This window comes from Bombina bombina, chromosome 6 (genome assembly GCF_027579735.1).
Source record: "Bombina bombina isolate aBomBom1 chromosome 6, aBomBom1.pri, whole genome shotgun sequence".
NCBI lineage: Eukaryota > Metazoa > Chordata > Amphibia > Anura > Bombinatoridae > Bombina > Bombina bombina.
In genome coordinates this window covers 1,073,881,642-1,073,906,155 of record NC_069504.1, presented here as the reverse complement: position 1 = coordinate 1,073,906,155, position 24,514 = coordinate 1,073,881,642, and the positions used below count along the sequence as shown (strand labels likewise).

The 24,514-nt window shown below is 39.2% G+C and overlaps 1 protein-coding gene across 3 annotated transcripts in view; it reads left to right on the top strand.

Moving 5' to 3' along the window:
* The window catches only part of LARGE1 (LARGE xylosyl- and glucuronyltransferase 1), a 1,302,608-nt gene that overhangs the window by 313,377 nt on the left and 964,717 nt on the right, over positions 1-24,514 (top strand). For all 3 annotated transcript variants that reach the window (XM_053718971.1, XM_053718973.1, XM_053718970.1), the window contains one exon: positions 15,112-15,301. In XM_053718971.1, the coding sequence (XP_053574946.1) occupies positions 15,196-15,301 (106 nt within the window). In that variant the 5' untranslated portion in view covers positions 15,112-15,195. The remainder of the gene's footprint in view (positions 1-15,111; positions 15,302-24,514) is intronic.

Sequence of the window (24,514 nt, the reverse complement as noted above, 5' to 3'; positions counted from 1 at the left end):
CTCATACAACACACAAACACACCACACACTCTCATACAACACACAAACACACCACACACACTCTCATACAACACACACACACACCACACACTCTCATACAACACACACACAACACACACTCTTATACAACACACACACACACCACACACTCTCATACAGCACACACACTCTCAAACAACATACACACACCATGTACAGTCTCATACAGCACACAAACACACCACACACACTCTCATACAACACACACACACACCAGACACTCTCGTACAACACACAAACACACCACACACTCTCATACAACACACACAACACACACTCTCATACAACACACACACACACCACACACTCTCATACAGCACACAAGCACACCACACACACTCTCATACAACACACACACATCACACACACACCACACACTCTCATACAACACACACACCACACACTCATATACAACACAAACACACATCACACACACAACACACACTCTCATACAACACACACACACCACACTCTCTCATACAGCACACAAACACACCACACAAACTCTCATACAACACACACACACACCACACACTCTCATACAGCACACAAACACACCACACACACTCTCATACAGTACACAAACACACCACACACACTTTCATACAACACACACACACCACACACTCTCATACAGCATACAAGCACACCACACACACTTTCATACAGCACACAAACACACCACACACACTTTCATACAACACACACACACACCACACTCTCTCATACAGCACACAAACACACCACACAAACTCTCATACAACACACACACACACCACACACTCTCATACAGCACACAAACACACCACACACACTCTCATACAGTACACAAACACACCACACACACTCTCATACAACACACACGCACCACACACTCTCATACAGCATACAAGCACACCACACACACTTTCATACAGCACACAAACACACCACACACACTTTCATACAACACACACACACCACACACTCTCATACAACACACACATCACACACACAACGTACACGCTCATACAACACACACTCTCATACAACACACACATCACACACACCACGTACACGCTAATACAACACACACACACACTCTCATACAACACACACAGACACCATACACACTTTTATACATCACACACACTCTCATACGACACACACACACATCACACACACCACGTACACGCTCATACAACACACACACACACTCTCTCATACAACACACACATACACCACACACACTCTCATACATCACACAAACTACACACACTCATACAACACACACACACACACACTCATACAATACATACACATCACACACACTCTCATACAACACTCACAAACCACACACACTCTCATACAATGCACACATACCATACACACTCTCATACAAAACTCACACACTCATGCAATGCACACACACACTCTTATAAAACACACACACACACACTCTCCTACAACACACACAAATCGCAACCCAGTAAACATGGTATTGTGACCTAGTAATGGGTCCTGACCCATGGTTTGAAGAACCCTGTGTTAGAACATTTTCTAGGTATGTGTTTCACATACCAACACCCCAACTGTCACGGATCCTGCTGGATTGTTTGGTGTTGGGAGATAAGCTCCCTCCCTGCAGTACCAGGGCAAATATTCCAAATTTCAGGGTCTGTCCAGCTCATGACCAACTCTGGGCACGCCCATGACACACTTGCTGACCCACTCTTCCCATCGCAGGCCCAAGATTATGGAAATATTGGGAGGCATGTAATGATCAATCAGCAGCTAGCTCCCAGTAGTGCATTGCTGCTCCTGAGCCTACCTAGGTATGCTTTTAAACAAAAGATAGCAAGAAAAAAAAAAGTTAATTTGATTTATTTTAAAATAGATGCTCTTGTGCTGATAAAAACACTTTTTTATGTTCATGGGACGAGTCACTACAGAACTATCGAATATCACTCATTTTGTGGGATCGTCATGGTTTTGAAGTTCTGCTCGATGTCCTTCCAGCCACTCCCAAGGACCTTATAAAGTGTTGGTGTGCAAAGACACCACCTACCAACACCCCTGATCCGCCCACCTCTTGCCCAGCTCCTCCTTCAGTTCCACTGCGCAGTTTCTCAATCCCCAGTAGTTTACCACAACTTCTTGACTAAGCAACCAGTCTCCCCCATCCCAGATGGTCTCTCAAACTGTTTGTTTGTCACTGCCAGCTGTTGGAGTTTTGCTTAGCAGCCAGCGAGTTTCTATTTCACAAACCAAATACATTAACTTTTGTTTCAAAATCAAAATAAATAGCTTTAACTTTACTATTAGCATGTTTAAAGGAACCTTGTAGTGTAAAAATGACTTGCTCTAAGTTGTTAGAGCTCTAATGCTCAAGAGCAGGTCATTTTTGCAAAGGTGTTAAATACATAGGTACAGTCATTCTGCAGAGCCGCAATCACTATAACTAAGAAGCTGACCACAACTGGTGATTGGTTGAGTCATGTGACTGCTGCTGCCAATTAAGGGGTGAAACGTAGCGTTCCAGGCAGAGTAGTGCAAACATTACATGTTTTAGTGAAATAGAGCACATCATACTTCCAATAAAATATCCCTTTAAAGAGTTCCCTTTTCTCTTGTAAGGTGTATCCAGTCCACTGATTCATCCTTTACTTGTGGGATATTCTCCTTCCTAACAGGAAGTGGCAAAGAGAGCACACAGCAGAGCTGTCCATATAGCTCCCCCTCTAGCTCCACCCCCCAGTCATTCTCTTTGCCGTCTCTAAGCAATAGGGTCTCTCTCGGAAGGGTAAAGTGAATGTGGTGTTAGATTTGTAGTTTTTGTTCTACAAGCAAAAGTTTGTTATTTTTAAATGGTACCGGTTTGTACTATTTACTCTCCAGCAGAAAAGGGATGAAGATTTCTGCAGAGAGGAAAATGATTTTAGCATGTTGTAACTAAAATCCACTGCTGTTCCCACACAGGACTGAGGAGTACAAGAAAACTTCAGTTGGGGGGAACGGTTTGCAGATTAGGCTGCAATAAGGTATGTTCAGTCATTTATTTCTAGACAAGACTGTGATAATGCTAGAAAAGGACTGATAAGATCCCCATGAGGGAAGGGTAAGCTTTATTCAGAGACTAAGTATGGAATTACAAGCTTACATTACAGGGCTAATTTATGCTGGTTGACACTTTTTTATGGGTTGACACTTTTTTATGGCAAACGGTTTTTATTTATAAATATCGTTTTTGAGACACTTAGAAGGTCCTTTTGGGTTTCTTTCAGGGGTTGTTACCCACATGGCTAATATTATAACTCCTAGGAGTGTTTCTTTAGACCTCACAGCACTGGAGTAAGGTGGGAGGGGCCCAATTTCGCGCCTCAGATGCGCAGTTAGATGGACTAGATCTTCAGGCTGTGTTCACATGGTGGCTCCTGCTACAATTTGAGGACCCATAAGAAGCTTTTCCCCCATAAATCCAACTCCTAAGGGAAGGTAGGGCCACAGCAGAGCTGTGGCAAGGTGCTAAATTTGTTTTAACCGGTCTGTTAGCTTACTATTGATCCGGTTTGGGCATTAAGGGGTTAATCAATTTTTTTGCTAGTTGTGCAATCTTACCAATGCTTCAGGTACATACTGTTAAAATTTCAGAAAGTTTGGTGCATTTTTCACTGTTTTGGAAAATTGTGTGCCTTTTTTATTTCTTAAAGGCACAGTAACTTTTTTTGCAAAGTGTGTTTTTGCTTGATTAATGTGATTTCTAAGCCTGTTTGTCTTACTACTAGTCTGTTAAACATGTCTGTCACCAAGAAAAATCCTTGTTCAATGTGTTTAGAAGCCATGGTGGAACCCCCTCTCAAAATGTGTCCCACGTGTACTGATATGTCTATACATTTTAAAGATCATATTGTTGCACTTAAAAATGTGGCCCAAGATGATTCTCAGACAGAAGGTAATGAGGTTAGCCCATTGACCTCTCCCCAAGTGTCACAACCAGTGACGCCCGCTCAAGCGACGCCTAGCACCTCTAGCGCGTCTAACTCTTTTACCTTACAAGATTTGGCGGCAGTTATGGATAATACCCACTCAGTATTTTTATCTAAGCTGCCCGTGTTACCTGCAAAGCGTGATAGCTCTGTTTTAAGAACAGATTATGAGCATTCTGACGCTTTAGTAGCCGTATCCGATATACACTCACAACTCTCTGAAATGGGGGCAAGGGATGTGCTGTCTGAGGGAGAAGTTTCCGATTCGGGAAAGGTTGTTCCTCAGACAGACTCAGATACGTTGGCCTTTAAATTTAAACTAGAACACCTCCGCTTATTACTCAGGGAGGTATTAGTTACTCTGGATGACTGTGACCCTTTGGTGGTCCCAGAGAAATTGTGTAAAATGGACAAGTACCTAGAAGTTCCTGTTTACACTGATGTGTTCCCGGTCCCTAAGAGGATTGCGGATATAGTAACTAGGGAGTGGGACAGACCAGGTATTCCGTTTGTTCCCCCTCCTGTTTTTAAGAAAATGTTCCCCATATCTGACACCACGCGGGACTCGTGGCAGACGGTCCCTAAGGTGGAGGGGGCTGTTTCTTCACTTGCTAAACGCACAACTATACCAATTGAGGACAGTTGTGCTTTTAAAGACCCTATGGATAAAAAATTAGAGGGTTTACTTAAGAAAATTTTTGTTCATCAAGGTTTTCTTCTCCAACCTATAGCGTGCATTGTTCCTGTAACTACTGCAGCTGCTTTCTGGTTAGAGGCGCTGGAAGATGCGCTCCACACGGTAGACCTCATATGAGGATATTATGGACAGAATTAAGGCCCTTAAGCTGGCTAATTCTTTTATCACAGATGCCGCTTTCCAACTAGCTAAGTTAGCGTCAAAGAATTCAGGTTTCGCTATTCTGGCGCGCAGGGCGCTATGGCTCAAGTCTTGGTCGGCCGATGTGTCGTCAAAATCCAAACTGCGGAACATCCCTTTCAAAGGAAAGACCCTTTTCGGGCCTGAATTGAAAGCGATTATCTCAGAAATCACTGGGGGAAAAGGCCATGCTCTCCCTCAGGACAAATCCTTTAAGACAAAGAACAAACAAAATAATTTTCGTTCCCTTCAAAATTTCAGGAGTGGTCTCGCTTCATCCTCCCCTGCTGCGAAGCAAGAGGGTAACACTTCACAACCCAGGGCAGCCTGGAAACCTTACCAGGGCTGGAACAAGGGTAAACAGGCCAAGAAGCCTGCAGCTGCCCCCAAGGGACCGGATCTAGTAGGGGGCAGACTCTCTCTCTTCGCTCAGGCCTGGGCAAGAGACGTACATGATCCCTGGGCCTTAGAGATTGTATCCCAGGGATATCTTCTAGAAGTCAAGGACTCCCCTCCAAGGGGACGGTTCCATATTTCTCGTCTGTCTACAGACACGACAAAGAAAGAGGCGTTCTTACGCTGTGTAGAAGACCTACATACAATGGGAGTGATCCACCCAGTTCCAATTGCGGAACAAGGGCTGGGGTTTTACTCAAACCTGTTTGTGGTTCCCAAAAAAGAAGGAACTTTCAGACCAATCCTGGATCTCAAAATTCTAAACAAATTCCTCAGAGTCCCATCATTCAAGATGGAGACCATTCGGACAATCTTCCAATGATCCAGGAGGATCAATATATGACTACCGTGGATCTAAAGGATGCGTATCTACACATTCCTATCCACAAAGATCATCACCAGTTTCTCAGGTTCGCCTTTCTGGACAAGCATTATCAGTTTCGGGTTGGCCACTGCTCCCAGAATTTTCACAAAGGTGCTAGGGTCCCTCCTCGCGGTGCTAAGACCGCGGGGCATAGCAGTGGCGCCTTATCTAGACGACATCTTAATTCAGGCGTCAACTTTCCAAAGAGCCAAGTCTCACACGGAAATTGTAGTGGCCTTTCTGAGGTCTCACGGGTGGAAGGTGAACATCAAAAAGAGTTCTCTCTCCCCCCTCACAAGAGTTCCCTTCCTAGGAACACTAATAGACTCGGTAGAAATGAAAATATTTCTGACGGAGGTTAGAAAGTTAAAACTCTTAACTACTTGCCGAGCTCTTCATTCCATTCCTCGACCATCTGTAGCTCAGTGCATGGAGACAATCGGATTAATGGTAGCGGCAATGGACATAGTCCCTTTTGCACGGATACACCTCAGACCACTGCAACTATGCATGCTCAAACAGTGGAATGGGGATTATGCAGATTTGTCTCCTCAAATACAGTTGGACCAGGGGACCAGAGATTCTCTTCTCTGGTGGTTGTCTCAGGATCACCTGTCTCAGGGAATGTGTTTCCGCAGACCAGAGTGGATCATCGTAACGACCGACGCCAGTCTGTTGGGCTGGGGTGCTGTCTGGGACTCCCTGAAAGCTCAGGGCTTATGGTCTCTGGAAGAAGCTCTTCTCCCGATAAACATTCTGGAACTGAGGGCGATATTCAACGCTCTTCAGGCATGGCCTCAGCTAGCTGCGGCCAAATTCATCAGATTTCAGTCGGACAACATCACGACTGTAGCTTACATCAACCATCAAGGGGGAACAAGGAGTCCCCTAGCAATGATGGAAGTAACCAAAATAATCAGGTGGGCGGAGGATCACTCTTGCCACCTCTCAGCAATTCACATCCCAGGAGTAGACAACTGGGAAGCTGATTTTCTAAGTCGTCAGACTTTTCATCCGTGGGAGTGGGAACTCCACCCGAGGTATTTGCCCAGCTGATTCAGCGATGGGGCACCCCAGAATTGGATCTGATGGCGTCCCGTCAGAATGCCAAACTTCCTCTTTATGGGTCCAGGTCCCGGGATCCCCAGGCGGCGTTGATAGATGCTCTAGCAGCGCCTTGGTTCTTCAATCTGGCCTATGTGTTTCCACCGTTTCCTCTCCTTCCTCGTCTGGTTGCCAGAATCAAGCAGGAGAGGGCGTCGGTGATTCTAGTAGCGCCTGCATGGTCATGCAGGACCTGGTATGCAGACCTAGTGGACATGTCATCCGTTCCACCATGGACTCTGCCAATGAGGCAGGACCTTCTACTTCAAGGTCCTTTCAAACATCCAAATCTAATTTCTCTGCGTCTGACTGCTTGGAGATTGAACGCCTAATTCTATCTAAGCGTGGTTTCTGTGTGTCGGTTATCGATACCCTGATTCAGGCCAGAAAGCCTGTCACCAGGAAAATCTACCATAAGATTTGGCGAAAATATCTTTGTTGGTGCAAATCCAAGGGCTACTCATGGAGTAAGATTAGGATTCCCAGGATATTGTCTTTTCTCCAAGAAGGATTGGAGAAAGGATTATCAGCTAGTTCCTTAAAAGGACAGATATCTGCTTTGTCTATTCTTTTACACAAACGTCAGACGTTCAAGCGTTTAGTCAGGCTTTAGTCAGAATCAAGCCTGTTTATAGACCTGTGGCTCCACCATGGAGTCTGAATTTAGTTCTTTCAGTTCTGCAAGGGGTTCCGTTTGAACCTTTACATTCCATAGATATTAAACTTTTATCTTGGAAAGTTTTGTTTTTAGTAGCTATCTCTTCTGCTCGAAGAGTTTCAGAGTTATCTGCTTTGCAGTGTGACTCACCTTACTTGGTGTTCCACGCAGATAAGGTAGTTTTGCGTACCAAACCCGGTTTTCTTCCTAAGGTTGTGTCTAATAAGAATATTAATCAGGAAATTGTTGTTCCTTCCCTGTGTCCTAATCCTTCTTCGAAGAAGGAACGTCTGTTACACAATCTTGATGTGGTTCGTGCTTTAAAGTTCTATTTACAAGCAACTAAGGATTTCAGACAAACAAATTCATTGTTTGTCATCTATTCTGGTAAGAGGAGAGGTCAGAAGGCGACTGCTACCTCTCTTTCCTTTTGACTGAAAAGCATCATCCGTCTGGCCTATGAGACTGCTGGCCAGCAACCTCCTGAAACAATTACTTCTCATTCTATCAGAGCAGTGGCTTCCACATGGGCTTTTAAAAATACTTTTGCTTCTTCGGAGGCTATTTTTGGGAGAAAGGTTTTACAAGCAGTGGTGCCTTCCGTTTAAGGTACCTGTCTTGTTCCCTCCCTTCATCCGTGTCCTAAAGCTTTGGTATTGGTATCCCACAAGTAAAGGATGAATCCGTGGACTGGATACACCTTACAAGAGAAAACAGAATTTATGCTTACCTGATAAATTACTTTCTCTTGTGGGTTATCCAGTCCACGGCCCGCCCTGGCTATTAAGTCAGGTAGACCTTTTTGTTTAAACTACAGTCACCACTGCACCCTATGGTTTCTCCTTTTTCTTCCTAACCTCCGGTCGAATGACTGGGGGGTGGAGCTAGAGGGGGAGCTATATGGACAGCTCTGCTGTGTGCTCTCTTTGCCACTTCCTGTTTGGAAGGAGAATATCCCACAAGTAAAGGATGAATCCGTGGACTGGATACACCACAAGAGAAAGTAATTTATCAGGTAAGCATAAATTCTTTTTTCTACTCAGCTTTAACCTCATAATCTGGAGTTTTGCATAATTTGTGTATAGGCAATTAATGTGACTGTTAATCTGTTTTTAATGTGGACTATGCAAGGTAAGGTGGGCACATTAAAGGGACATGAAACCCCAAATTTTCCTTTCATGATTCAGATAGAGAATACAATTTTAACCAACTTTCCAATTTACTTCTATTATTTCATTTGATTCCTTCTCTTGTTATCCTTTGCTGAAAGGTTTATCTAGGTAAGCTCATGAGCAGAAAAGAACCTAGGAACCATGCTATCGTGAATATCATCCAGAAACAAATGTTTCTATATGTGTGTCTGTATTTACTGTACATATATATATATATATATATATATATATATATATTTATTTATTTATTTATTTATTTATTTATTTTACAGTTCCAGGAACCCATTTGCAACATTAGGAGAAAAATCGGCCATAATCACTGCCTATATTTGTAAGCTGTCATGGAAAGCATGTACTAATGTGTCCTGCACAGAATGGGTGAATCTCTTTGTAGAGGAAATTATACTTGGAATATATTAGCCGCCCTTAAATTATTTTTAAGAAATTCTTGCAGCCTCAAGTGTTGCTACTTAATGCTAATTTGTGTGTAAAGCATCGTAGCTGGTACTTGTGTGTCCTCTCGATACTAAAGAGCTTTTTTTTTTAAACATTACATTTTCATAATTTAAGATTATTTATGGTTTGATGTTCTTTATCCAACACCAAGTAAAAATGTTAAATTAGTTAAATAATTAAAGAACAGGTCATTATTTTGTTTTTGGTTTAGCATTTCTTGTTGAAAAGAATGAGAGAAAAAGATAGTGGTCTAGATGAAATAAAATACGTTTAGGAAACTAGTATCTTGCTGAAAAATGTGTTGCAATTTTAACTTAGAATTTTTTAGAATTCATACAGATTTGTACCGGAGCCTCATCACAACCGTTAGTAGTGAGTAGGGATGGGCGAATATTTTGCAACATTCAAAATGTAAAACTAATTTTTATACATTCATTTGTTTAAATAGAATTTTGAATGTTTATCAAACATTTCGAACATTGGTTTTCAAATTTTAATTAACATTCGGTAATATTGTTTGACTATTCAAATTTTATGTATGCTTTCTGTTAACTATAACATTCGATTTCAAATTCATTTAAGAAAATCGAAATTTCTACTTTCGATTTTGAACCAAATGAATGTATGGGATTCGAATGTGTATATTTGAACCATTATGAACATTCAAAATCGAAAGCAACTTTCGAAAATCGAAAATAACATTCTGTTTTCGAATTTTGAAGAAATTTCGTTATCAATATTCTGTTGTGTAAAACAAATGTACAAAGGAATATTCATTCTAACATTAGAATTTTGCTTTAGAAACCCACACTTTTTCTTTCGTGATGTAGACAGAGCATGCAATTTTAAATATGATTTCCTTTGTTTAATAAAGATATCTGGGTAGGCTCAGGAGCTGCTGATTGGTTGCAGCACATATATGCCTCATGCTATTGGCTGATCCGGTGTTCGGCTAGTTCCCAGTAGTGCACTGCTGCTTCTTCAACAAAAGATACCAAGAGAATTAAAGGGACAGTCAAGTCCAAAAAAAACTTTCATGTTTCAAATAGGGCATGTAATTTTAAACAACTTTCCAATTTACTTTTATCACCAATTTTGCTTTGTTCTTTTGGTATTCTTAGTTGAAAGCTATACCTAGGAAGGCTCATATGATAATTTCTAAGCCCTTGAAGGCCGCCTCTAATCACATGCTTTTGTATTTGCTTTTCACAGCAGGGGAGAGCTAGTTCAGGTAAACCCTATAGATAACATTGTGAGCACGCCCGTGGATTGTGGCAGACACTGCACTAACTGGCTAAAATGAAAGTCAAAAGATAATAAATAAAATGTCATGTGATCAGGGGGCTGTCAGAAGATGTTTAGATACAAGTTAATCACAGAGGTAAAAAGTGTATTATTATAACTGTGTTGGTTATGCAAAACTGGGGAATGGGTAATAAAGGGATTATCTATCTTTTAAAACAACAAAAATTCTGGTGTTGACTGTCCCTTTAAGTAAATTTGGTTAGGGTTGCACCGATACCATTTTTTTAAGACCGAGTACAAGTACCGATACTTTTTTCAAAATACTCGCCGATACCAATTACCAATACTTTTTTAATGTCATGTGACAGTGTCCCAAGCACAATACAGACTAATGATTTAAGATAGCTTCTTTATAATTATGAAGAACTGTAGCTCAAAAGATATTATGAAATAATAAAACAGTTTTATTTGCTTGTTGTCACAAAGTTGTAAAAACTCAAAGAAATTTCACAGAACACATTTATAAATAAAAATATTACATTAAAATATATTCATAATAACAACAATAAATAACAAATGTAATATCACAACCAACCAAAAGTGCAATACAGTAAAAAATATACCAGTGCACTGTTTAAACATGGGGAACAACACTATGGGCTAGATTACATTTGACTGGTAAGCTTTACCAATGCTCGTTGCATGTGCAACTCCATTAAAGTCTATTGCGTTGGAAATGTGAACAGAGCATTGGTAAAGCTTACATATCAAATGTAATCTAAATCTAGTCATATTATTGTAAGATGTGTGTTCATAGGATTTAACTTAATTTTTTCTATGAACACTCTTCCTGCAATTATATAAGCTAAGGATGTTCCTCAGAGTACAGTTTGTTTTGAGCATAATTGTGCAAGAGAAGAACTAGCAGTATAACAGGCAATCTAGCAATTATAATAATTTTTGAAAAGTTAGTAGCAAGTTCTTTTTAAGGAACAGAAGCATCTCTGTATGTTCAGCTATACGTCTGTTTCTGCTATCAGTAATGTCATTTAATGCTAAGCTGCACAGTCTCACTTTCAGCACTACTGCATGGGGAAGAAAGATAATTTTGGGCCATTTTAGCCAGAGCTGGAAATCTCAGTTTATTAACTACCCAGTATTTCAGGGGTTTGTCTGAACAAGGTACAGTGATCTTTCTTACAATAATACAATACAACAGCAATTTGTATTGGAAGAACAGAAGTGAACCATTTTTAGTTGAGTCTCCACTACAGCTTAAAATGAAATGGGAGCATGCAGTTTGAAAAATCAGAGTATGGGTAGGAAGTGCAGGTATCGGTTTAAGTATCGGTGCATTTGCATGAGTACAAGTACTCATGCAAATACTTAGTATCGGCACCGATACCGATACTAGTATCGGTATCGGTGCAACCCTAAATTTGGTAAATGAAGTAAAAAGGGAAGTTGTTGAAAATTGCATGCTCTATCTGAATCATGAAAGAAAATATTTTTGTTTCATGCCCCTTTACGCTCCATTATATTTAAAGGAACCTCATCTGTCTTGAAACTGCTCACTTCTTGTTGCTTGGAACCAGGTGTGTATCTAGAGAGGTCTCAGAGGTTGATTGACACCAGTCCCGTCCCTCTAGGGGCCACATATAGCCCTGCAGTCATTAGTGCCATCACTACAGGGGGACATGGGCTACACCTGTATCGTTTCTAGTCTTTTGTGTGTTTCTATTAATTTAGGCCATTAAAGGGACAACTGTTTTCTTTTATGATTCAGATAGAGAATACCAACAACTTTCCAGTATTGTTCTATTATTAAACTTGCTTCATTCTCTTGGCATCCTTTGTTGAAGGAGGAACAATGAACTTACAGGACCGTGGACGCTAGCTGAACCAATGACAAGAGGCATTTATCTGCAGCCACCAATCAGCAGCTAGTTCCCAGTAGTGCATTGCTGCTCCTAAGCCAACCTAGCTATGCCTTTCAACAAAGGATATCAAGAGAATGAAGCAAATCCAATAATAGACCTAAAAAGGAAAGTTGTTTAAAATCACATGCTGTATCTAAAATATGAAAGTATGGGTTTCGTGTCCCTTTAACTCGATTTGTATTGCATTTCTCAGCTTGCATTGATATGCACCACTACTGATATGTGATAATTCAATAATGTAATTGAAATGTTGCCTGCTAGCTGTTCAGAGTAATATATATATATATTTCACTGTGATTGGATGATTCAACAGTATCTTTCCTTTGTTAAAGGGACATTAAACACAAATAATAAACTACATAATTATGAACCTTCATGTATAAGAATAGTTTTGCAATGAAAACTACAGCTTTATTTTGCAAATTAGTATATTGTTTTATGTTTATTTTGTTCACTGATTACCCTGTCCCCTAGAACAAAAGAACCCCTGCTAACCAACGAAAAACTAATATTCAGATATAGCACCAACTCTGCAGATGTGTAGACTGTGGTAGTCTTCCCTCTTGTACTCTCTTAAGGAGGTTTAACACTAATTAAAGTTAGTTACTATTGCAAAAAATGAATTTCCTTTCACGATTGTTGATGCAAAACGGATAATCTACCTTTTAAAAGCATTTGACACCATAGAAGCTTAGGGAGGGAGGACACAGTAAACAAAAGCTCACAAAAATTGCCATAGCTGTCAATAAATAGCTGTGTGCTTCTCAGGACTATCTTGGGAGTGTACAAGATGCACAAAGTGTTGCAGGAGCTGGAATTGTTGTGGCTCCTAAGCATGACTATATCTATGTGTATAAACATGGAGTTCTAGTGTGAGTAATGCTAAGTATGCTACCTTGTTCCCTGCAAGATTGGGTGGACAGGTTCCCTGCCTTGGAACATTGTCTGCCACATATTAATAAATGGCAGCATTTTATTAGCATTCATGCAATAATAAAATGCTGCCCCGAATTAGAGCATTTTATTATAACAATAAAATGTTATTTTGAACGCTCTTAATAATCCAGCTGGCCCTCTATAGTGACATATAAGATGCTGTTTCACCCTTCCCATGTATTATACAGTGTTTGATTGATTTTTCAGAAGTAGCAAGAGATTATGTTCTCCTTTCAGTATCATCTTCTAGTAACGGAAGTTTATTTTTATTTATTTTTCAACGAACTGAGCTCTCACTCGCTTAGCAAGCAAATTCTAATTTCCCTATATATTGAGTAAAGGCCTCTTCACACCAGGCAGTTTTGACAAGGGAAAAACCTTTCTTAACAATAGGAACATGACCCCTTTATGTATTGAATAGTTGGCTATAGTACTCATTTCTGTGAAGGATCTCTTGAGGGTTTGTTGTTCAGGGTATATTACATGCACTCATTAAGAAAACATCACTCAGCAATGTAACGTGTTTACAAGTCAGTTGATATTGCTCATATTGTGTTGTGACATTACAGGAAACCACTGCAATCCTTAAAGAATAAGCAAATCAATCACAGGCCAGAAGAGTTGGCTGACATTATTATATTTCCACTAGGACGTGACCAAGTCACCATCGATTGTCACCATGTACGATCAAATAACCCCTGCTTCCAGGGCTGGGAAATAGATGCACTTGACTTTTCATTTAAAGGGATATTGAGCTTAAAATGCTATTTCCCATAAGATGTTTAATTGTGCGTAGCAAAATAACTTTGTAATGTCATTGTATTATTTAATTTGCACACATTTCCTTTAATTTAAAGAGGCAGTAAAGAAAAATTAAACATTCATGATTCAGATAGAACAGGCAATTTTAAATAACTTTCCAGTTTCATTCTCTTACCTAATTTGTTTCCTTTTCTTTGTATCCTTTGTTGAAACACATACCTAGTCAGGCTCAGACGCAGCCATGCCCTACTGGGAGATAGCTGCTAATTGGTTATTGCACACATATGCCACTTGTAGCATTGCTGCTCCTTCAAAAAAAGGATACCAAGAGAATGAAGTCAAATGGAATGTTCTTTAAAATGGCATACTGTATCTGAATCATGATGTAAAATTTTCATGTCCTTTTAACTCTGTAATTGGGGTATTTTCTCTCAGTCACTAGAGAGGGTGATGCCCACCCTGCAGGAGCCAAAATGTTGACCTTGCAACATTCTACTCGGTGATTGCTTGATTAGTGTAGTAGCTTGCTTATGTCTTCCCCTAACTGCCCACTGTAGAAAAGATTACATACTTAAAGGGATACAATTAAACTTTCATGGTTCAGTTAGAGCAAGCAATTTTAAGAGACATTTGAAGTTACTTTTGTTATCCAAGTGGCTTTGTTGTCTTGGTAACCTTTGTTGAAAAGCATACCTAAGTAGGTTTAGAAGCATCAATAAACCACTGGGAGCTATCTGATAATTGGTGGCTACACACATATGCCTCTTATCATTGACTCGCCATATGTGTTTAGCTAGGTCCCAGTAATGCATTGTTGCTCAGGAATTGACTTTACTATGTATTTAAACTATTTGCAGGTGTTATTCTTATGGTTATATGCAAGCATTAATAAAATAATAAAAATGGTTAACACAGAGCATTTTCTTTTTGCACATTCATGTCCCTTTAGGAGGATTTTAAAGGAGTATGTGTTTGGACTGTAAAACAGTGCACATTTTACTACCAATGCAACAGTTTTAAAAACACATTTATTTTGTATGTAGACCATTTTCAATGTAATGTTTCTTCAAACACACACAAGTGTAAATATAAATTACTTTAATAGTCTGTTAATTGTTCTGTCGTTTAATGTTTCAGAATTCTAACATGGAGGTAGAAGAATAGGCGATGATCCCGGCATAGGAACGGCATTGGCCTTTGGGATAGCCCAAGTCTGAGAGAATGCTGGGATTCTGCAGGGGGAGGAGGAAGTTCCTGGCAGCCTCTTTCACACTCCTTTTCGTTCCAGCTGTCACTTGGATCTATTTGTTCACTGGAAATTTTGATGGTAAGAAAAAACTTCTTTATACTTTATTTGTTGCTATTTCTATGTAGGATAGTAGAGGTCCTTTTTGTTTGTTTTTAAATCTAATAGGTGTTTTTTAAAAAAGGCAAAATTATAATAAATTTAGCCTGTGCTAAATCAAAAAATGATATGCACACTAAGATTGTATACTGATATGCACACTAGGATTGTATACTGATATGCACACTAGGATTGTATACTGATATGCACACTAAGATTGTATACTGATATGCACACTAGGATTGTATACTGATATACACATTAAGATTGTATACTGAAATGCACTCTAGAATTGTGTACTGTAAAGCACGGCTAATCACCCATAAGGGTCTCAAGGTGCTGCTCATTTTATCAACCCCTTAAGGTTGAAAGGCTGAGTGGACCTCGCCGGGGATCGAACCTGCATCCCTTGGGTTGCTCCAGAACTCAGCCACAGTGCCTTAGCATGCTGAGCTATCTGTCCGGCTTTCTGATATGCACACTGAAATTGTGTACTGATAAGCACACTAGAATTGTGTACTGATATGCACACTACGATTGCATACTGATATGCACACTAGGATTGCGTACTGATCTGCACACTAAGATTGTGTACTGATCTGCACACTAAAATTGTGTACTGATCTGCATACTATGATTGTGTACTGATATGCATACTATGATTGTGTACTGATATGCAAACTAGGATTGTGTACTTATATGCACCCTAGGATTGTGTACTGATATGCACACTATGATTGTGTACTGATATGCATACTATGATTGTGTACTGATTTGCAAACTAGGATTGTGTACTGATATGCACACTAAGATTGTATACTGATATGCAAACTAGGATTGTGTACTGATATGCACCCTAGGATTGTGTACTGATATGCACACTAAGATTGTATACTGATATGCACACTAGGATTGCGTACTGATCTGCACACTAAAATTGTGTACTGATATGCATACTATGATTGTGTACTGATATGCATACTATGATTGTGTACTTATATGCACCCTAGGATTGTGTACTGATATGCACACTAAGATTGTATACTGATATACACACTAGGATTGTATTCTGATATACACATTAAGATTGTATACTGAAATGCACTCTAGAATTGTGTACTGTAAAGCACGGCTAATCACCCATAAGGGTCTCAAGGTGCTGCTCATTTTATCAACCCCTTAAGGTTGAAATGCTGAGTGGACCTCGCCGGGGATCGAACCTGCAACCCTTGGGTTGCTCCAGAACTCAGCCACAGTGCCTTAGCATGCTGAGCTATCTGTCCGGCTTTCTGATATGCATACTGAAATTGTGTACTGATAAGCACACTAGAATTGTGTACTGATATGCACACTAAGATTGCATACTGATATGCACACTAGGATTGCGTACTGATCTGCACACTAAGATTGTGTACTGATATGCACACTATGATTGTGTACTGATATGCATACTATGATTGTGTACTGATATGCACACTATGATTGTGTACTGATATGCACACTAGGATTGTGTACTTATATGCACACTAGGATTGTGTACTGATCTGCACACTAAGATTGTATACTGATATGCACACTAAGATTGTATACTGATATGCAAACTAGGATTGTGTACTTATATGCACCCTGGGATTGTGTACTGATATGCACACTAAGATTGTTTACTGATATGCACACTAAGATTGTATACTGATATGCACACTAAGATTGTGTACTGATATGCACACTAAGATTGTGTACTGATATGCACACTAGGATTGCGTACTGATATGCACACTAGGATTGCGTACTGATCTGCACACTAAGATTGTGTACTGATATGCACACTAAAATTGTGTACTGATATGCACACTATGATTGTGTACTGATATGCACACTATGATTGTGTACTGATATGCACACTATGATTGTGTACTAATATGCACACTAGGATTGTGTACTGATATGCACACTAGGATTGTGTACTGATATGCACACTAAGATTGTGTACTGATATGCACACTAAGATTGTATACTGCTATGCAAACTAGGATTGTGTACTTATATGCACCCTGGGATTATGTACTGATATGCACACTAAGATTGTTTACTGATATGCACACTAAGATTGTATACTGATATGCACACTAAGATTGTATACTGATATGCAAACTAGGATTGTGTACTTATGTGCACCCTAGGATTATATACTGATATGCACACTAGGATTGTATACTGATATGCACACTAGGATAGTTTACTGATTGTGTGCTAGCTAATATGCACATTTTTATGGTTACTGATACGCAAATTATATAATGTTTACTTCTTACCGGAAATAAGATATCATAATTTCTCTCTCTGGTCAGACTAGATTTTGGAGCAGTGTGACAGTGTTTATTTAGCACAAGGTCTGCCAACCTTTCACTTATTACAAAAGGCAAAGGACTCAATTTGGTGTGGACAACATACATTTACAGCACTTACAGATAATATTTAGAGGCTGCAGTAAAATGTATCAAGAAAAATACGTTCTTTAAAACAAAACAAAAAAGTAGCAGGAGCCCTACTGACTAGCGGAATATTCCGTGGTTGTGCCACTGACAAGGAAGAGTTCAGTGAAGCAGTATACTAAGCAAATTAGAAATAAACATGATGTTTAAAAAAGTATACTGCGTTTGTAGCTTTCTAAACGCAGGCACCATGCACACACTGAAGATCCCAAGTAGTTTGTGCTGGAATGTCCCTTTAACATACCATAAAGGGACAGAAAAGTGCAAACAGAAAGTGCTTAAATTTGTTAGAGCATTTTATCACTGCACTGCTGCTGGTATATAACTATGGGCTAGATTACAAGTGGAGCACAAATGTGCGCTGCTATTACAAGTTAGCCGCAATGCGAACGCAACCTCGCATTCACATTGCTGTGAAGCATAGCGTTTATGAGGGTGCACTTCCTTAGGCTCCAATGGGAGCCTCGTTCTCATGCCAATAGCCTTACACATATGCACACATAAATATATATGTATATACGCATATACACTCACCGCCCACTTTATTAGGTACACCTGTTCAATTGCTTGGTAACACAAATTGTTAATTAGCCAATCACAGGACAGCAACTCAATGCATTTAGGAATCTAAACATGGTGAAGGTGACTTGCTGAAGTTCAAAATGAGCATCAGAAAGGGGAAGAAAGGGGATTTAAGTGACTTTGAACGTGGCATGGTTGTTGGTGCCAGACGGGCTGGTCTGAGTATTTCAAAAACTGCTGATCTATTGGGATTTTCATGCACAACCATCTCTAGGGTTTACAGAGAATGGTCTAAAAAAGAGAAAATATCCAGTGAGCGGCATTTGTATGGACGAAAATGCCTTGTTGATGTCAGAGGTCAGAGGAGAATGGGCAGACTGGTTTGAGATGATAGAAAGGCAACAGTAACTCAAATAACCACTCGTTACAACCAAGGTATGCAGAATATCATCTCTGAACGCACAACACATAGAACCTTGAAGCAGATGGGCTACAGCAGCAGGAGACCACACCGGGTGCCACTCCTGCCAGCTAAGAACAGGAAACTGAGGCTTCAATTTCCACAGGCTCACCAAAATTGGACAATAGAAGATTGGAAAAACGTTGCTTGATTTGATGCGTCTTGATTCAGGGTCGGCTCCAAGGGGGGGCTTTGGGGGGCAATGCCCACCCAAATGGAATGCTGTGCCCCCTCAAAAAATATTGATATGATCATAGGCTTTAAAAATGATAAATAAAATAATGAATTGTTATGCAATGCTGCATGCTGGGGGTGAAGTTAGCTGCCGAACTGTGAGGTTGCATCTGCAAGGAGCTCCGTGTCTTATCCTCTTATTTGGAATTGGAAGTTAATTAGAGACTTTTTGGACTTGTCTTTAACCCTATTAATTTTACCTATTGTGAGTTACTCATTTTCTTAAACAATAGACCATGATAAGAATATGATAGTATCATATGAATATGGGTCTGTGTGTTGCTGCCGGCTTCTGTAGACACCTCGGGGGTGCACTGTGATCTTAGGTCGGTCCTGGGATCGCGGTGCGCATTTGGGGCGTCGGTGAAGGCCAGTGGCCATTTATGGACTTGTATGATACAATCATATTCTTATAGGTTCACAGTACATAGGTTGTATTAAGTAGCCTGATATCCGTTAGTTATTGGGAAACAGGTATAGCTAAATCTAATCTACAAAATTACCAGTACCTGAAAACCAAGTATCCTCACTGCTATTGCAAACAAAGGGGTAAATTGCATTGGGAGGTTTGTGGTGCATGGCTGTTTAGGGGACATGATTGAGATTTAAGAATGAGTTTAAGGGTTTTGGATCATGGTGATTAAGAGGTGAATTGTTTTTAAGGAGCTATTGCACTGGGGGTCTCAAGTTTAATGGCTCTGTTTTAGTTCACTGCATAGGATTTAGACTTCATTATTTTACCTAGTGATTTAGCACATATTCTACAAATGTTAATAGGGGGGGATAAGTCAGTCAGAAGCTACACTTTCCTGCAGAATATGTAGGTCTGCTCTTATTTTGACTCTCATAAATGTTTTTTTAAATGTGTACCCCCTTGTGAAAAAAGAATGCCCCCCCATTTAATTCGTTCTGAAGCCTACCCTGTCTTGATTTCAGCTACGACATTCAGATTGTAGGGTCAGAATTTGGCATAAACAACATGAAAGCATGTGTCCATCCTGCCTTGTATCATCGGTTCAGGTGGTGGTGTAATGGTGTGGGGGATATTTTCTTGGCACACTTTGGGCCCCTTAGTACCAATTGAGCATTGTTTAAACACCACGGTCTACTGAGTATTGTTGCTGGCCATGTCCATCCCTTTATGACTACAGTGTACCCATCTTTTGATGACTATTTCCAGCAGGATAATGCACCATGGCCATGTCACAAAGCTCAAATCATCTCAACTGGTTTCTTGAACATGACAATGAGTTCACTGTACACCAATGGCCTCCACAGTCACCAGATCTCAATCCAATAGAGCACCTTTGGGATGTGGTGGAACGGGAGATTTGTATCATAGATGTGCAGTTGACAAATCTGCAGCAACTGCTTGATGCTATCATGTCAATATGGACCAAAATCTCTGAGAAATGTTTCTAACACCTTCTTGAATCTATGCCACAAAGAATTATGGCAGTTCTGAAGGCAAAAGGGGGTCCAACCCAGTACCTAATATAGTGGCCGGTGAGTGTACATATATATTTACAGGGAACACATAGTTCCCATAGACTGCAATATAAAGGCACTTTTTAGTGATGTTTTTTTTCTAAGACCCTACAGTTGCCAACTTTAACCCCAAAAACTGCTAAGTGCAGTTACTTTATTAAAAAATAAAGATGCAACTGATTTTGGGGGCATCTGATCTCTGGTAAATTTTATAAGTGCTAATTGTTACTGCAAACTCCTCCTCCACTTGTAATGGCTGTTTTTTTATTGTGCGACTGTGCGTGATAAATTCGCACTCTATTTGTAATCTAGGCCTATGTCTTTAGCCTTTGCAAAGTGGTTAAACACATAGTTAAAGTCAGCCCCAGAGCAGAAATTAATTAGTAGGACCTAGCTAAACTTATCTGGTGATGACAAGAGACATGTGTGTGTACAACAATCAACAGCTAGTTGCCAGTAGTGCATTACTGCTCCTGTGCTCACCTAGTTATGCTTTTCAACATATTATACCAAGAATATAATGTGATAACAGAAATAAACCAAAAACTCTCTTTATTGCCTGCTCCATCTGAACCATGCACGTTATATCTCTTTAATGACTTGCTCCGTGAGTCGTGTTGCTGGGCTTTTTGGTAGAGACAGCCAAGTTTTTCAGCTTTAGTATTATGCTTGCACAAAAAGACACTTTATTGTCTATTTATTTTGTTACATATATGGCAGCCTGGGTCACTGCTTTGTTTTAACTAGAAAGTATAAAGGGTGTTATATACTGCTTGTGCTTTCTGGCAGCTATAAGGGCGAAATAACTGATTTGTGTGACTAACTAGCAGAAATCCCTGCTCAGTTATGAAAAAAATATATTTGTTACATTCTAGGACAGGGGTGTCAAACTCATTTGCATTGCGGGCCATTTTCCATACAAGTACAACTCACGTGGACCGCACACTACCTATATATCTTGTCATTGCTAAACAAAGCAGTGGCATTTTCTATAACTGTATACACTTCAAAAGATTGTGTTCTGTAACTCCTAATTAACTTACTCTGGCTCAATAAAAAGCACTCTAATGCTTTTAAGAAGGTGACGCACACGCACTCTATCGGGTTGCTCTCCCACAGAGTCTGTGCTATTTTTTCTATAGCAGCCCTGTTCAGGGCACACTCACAGTTTAGCATACGCATGTGCATAGTATAACATTTCTTCTGCATTATAAATGGTGGATCACAGTGCTGTCGGCATAGGACCAACTGTTTAAATAGTGATAGACATATACCTGTTGTATATAATATAAAATAAATACATATAAAATATATATTTATTAAATATAAAGTATGGGATTTTAGTTAAAGAGAAAATTATGGAAAGGAATAGACAAAAATGATGCGTGAAATTAGTGCTGCCATAGTAAAGAATACCTATATAAATGTGTCAAATAAATCATTATGAACTTATATGTGTTTGTATTTGCCTTTTTCTTTTTAATAACAATATTACTCGTTAAAGACTGAGGGGTTTTAAAATATGCGCATCCCTAACAGTAAGTGCACTCGCTCTTTAAAGGGACAGTCTACACCAAAATTTTTCTTATTTAAAAAGATAGATAATCCCTTTATTACCCATTCCCCATTTTTGCATAACCAACACAGTTATAATAATATACTTTTTACCTCTGTGATTACCTTGTATCTAAGTATTTGCAGACAGCCTCCTTATCTAAGTGCCTTTGGCAGACATGCAGTGTAGTCAATCAGTGAAGACTCCTAAATAACTTCACGGGAGTGAGCACAATGTTATCTATATGACACATGTGAACTAGCACAGTCAAACTGTGAAAAACTTTCAAAATGCTCTGAGCTAGGAGGCGGTTTTCAACTGTTTAGAAATCAGTTTGAGCCTAGCTAGGTTTAGCTTTTTAAAAATACCACCAAGGGAACAAAGCAAATTTGATGATAAAAGTAAATAGGAAAGTTGTTTAAAATTGCATGCCCTATCTGAATCATGAAAGTTTAGTTTTGACCTTACTGTCCCTTTAAGTAATAAGCATATTATAATTATTATTTTTCATGGAGGGTGGTGTGGGTCACACAAAATTAGGTTAAGGGCCGCATGAGGCCCGCGGGCCGCCAGTTTGACACCCCTGTTCTAGGATGTGGTTCACGCAGAGTTTAGGGTAGCGTTTGGTAGTAGTGCTATTGTATGACCTCCACCTACTGCCCCCTCCTGGTCACCCTAAGATCATGCAATATTTTTTGTGAAGGATAGCTAGCAACTTGATAGATAGATAGATAGATAGATAGATAGATAGAGGAATATAAACAGTAATATATAGACTGCAATATATAGATACATAGAATAGATAGAGAGAGAGAGAGATAGATAGATAGATAATAGACAGACAGGTTGATAAATAGATAGATAGATAGATAGATAGATAGATAGAGGAATATAAACAGTAATATATAGACTGCAATATATAGATACATAGAATAGATAGAGAGATAGATAGATAGATAATAGACAGACAGGTTGATAGATAGATAAATAAAAAAGAGCAAAATGGTTCATTATTCCCAGACCATGTAAGACATTACAGTCTATCTTACCTGATACATATGGGAAATATTTGGAGGTATTGGATACTATAATAATATTTTCCAGCTCTGGATCTGTGGAAACTATGATTATAGTAACCAATACCTTCAAACATTTCCCAAATGTATCAGATCAGAGAGACTGCAATTTCTTACATGTTATGTGAATAATGAAACATTTTGGATATATGTATAATATTCAATATGTAACTACACCAAAACCTTCTATGGCCACATTCATTTGTAAGCATATCAGAGCCAGAATAAAAAGTCTGCCTTTTGCATAGAACACCAAATTTACCCATACAAATTATTTTAGACATGATTATTTGATGGGAAAAAAAAAGAAGAATCTATCTTTCAGCAAGATTGTGTCCTTTTCTATCTTATACAAAGGAGATGGTTTGCATTTCTTACCCAATAATATTATGCAAGAACAAGTATTTGTCACAATAAGGGTCGAATAGTCTTGTTTTCCCCAGCTGCTGTCTATGCACATAAACAAGAATGCTTTTGACCAAAGGGCATTTCCATTGAATGAAATTTGTTCTATAATAAGAACATTGGTTTCTGATTAGCCAGAAGGGTCAGTGATAGAACAATATAGATAGCAGCTTTTAATTTAATAGAGATGTGACAATCATATAAGCAGAAATTCTTATCTCAGAAGATAAGAGCACATCTTCTCCTTATGTAGAGTAGGCTGCTGTGTATCGTTTGCACAATCTCAAGAAACTCAACATCTGAAGAATCTCGCTTCATAAGGTTTTTCATTATGCAAAGAAATATTTCAACAAGCACCTACTGGGTAGTAATTATATGAGTAAGTTGCATATAACAACATGGATTATGCTGCTCTATAAGAACTAGAATTTTTTTGCAACAGGGGAGCGTAGTTGTTAGATGAGTGAAAAGGACTAATTACTGGTGTGATGCCATGTCATAATGTCAATCTATAATCTATTGAAGCTTGCCCTTTGGCTAAAGGCTAACATGGTATTCTCGATGGGATCTCTTGACTTGTAAGTGAGACCATTTGGCCGTACCCTGCGGTCATTAGAAGAGGGGCTGTAGAACACACTAATTAAAACCTTTGTATAATGAAGCTACAATATTATATTGTGGTCTGATGTTACAAAATTTCTTAAAAGGGACATAAAAATGAGAATGAAACTACTATTATTTGGATAGAGGATACTAATTTACTTCTATTAACAAATATACCTCTTAGAAACGTATTCATGTCTTGAGCATTATAATGGGGTCAATCTCAATTTATAAAGAATTATTGTTTTGCTAATGGATGCAGATGAGGTCTTTTTGATGTTGATGCAATCACAATCAGCTATTTTTATTGTTTATCATCAGCACCTTTTACATTATCGATTTGATGAAAAATAGCCCTTT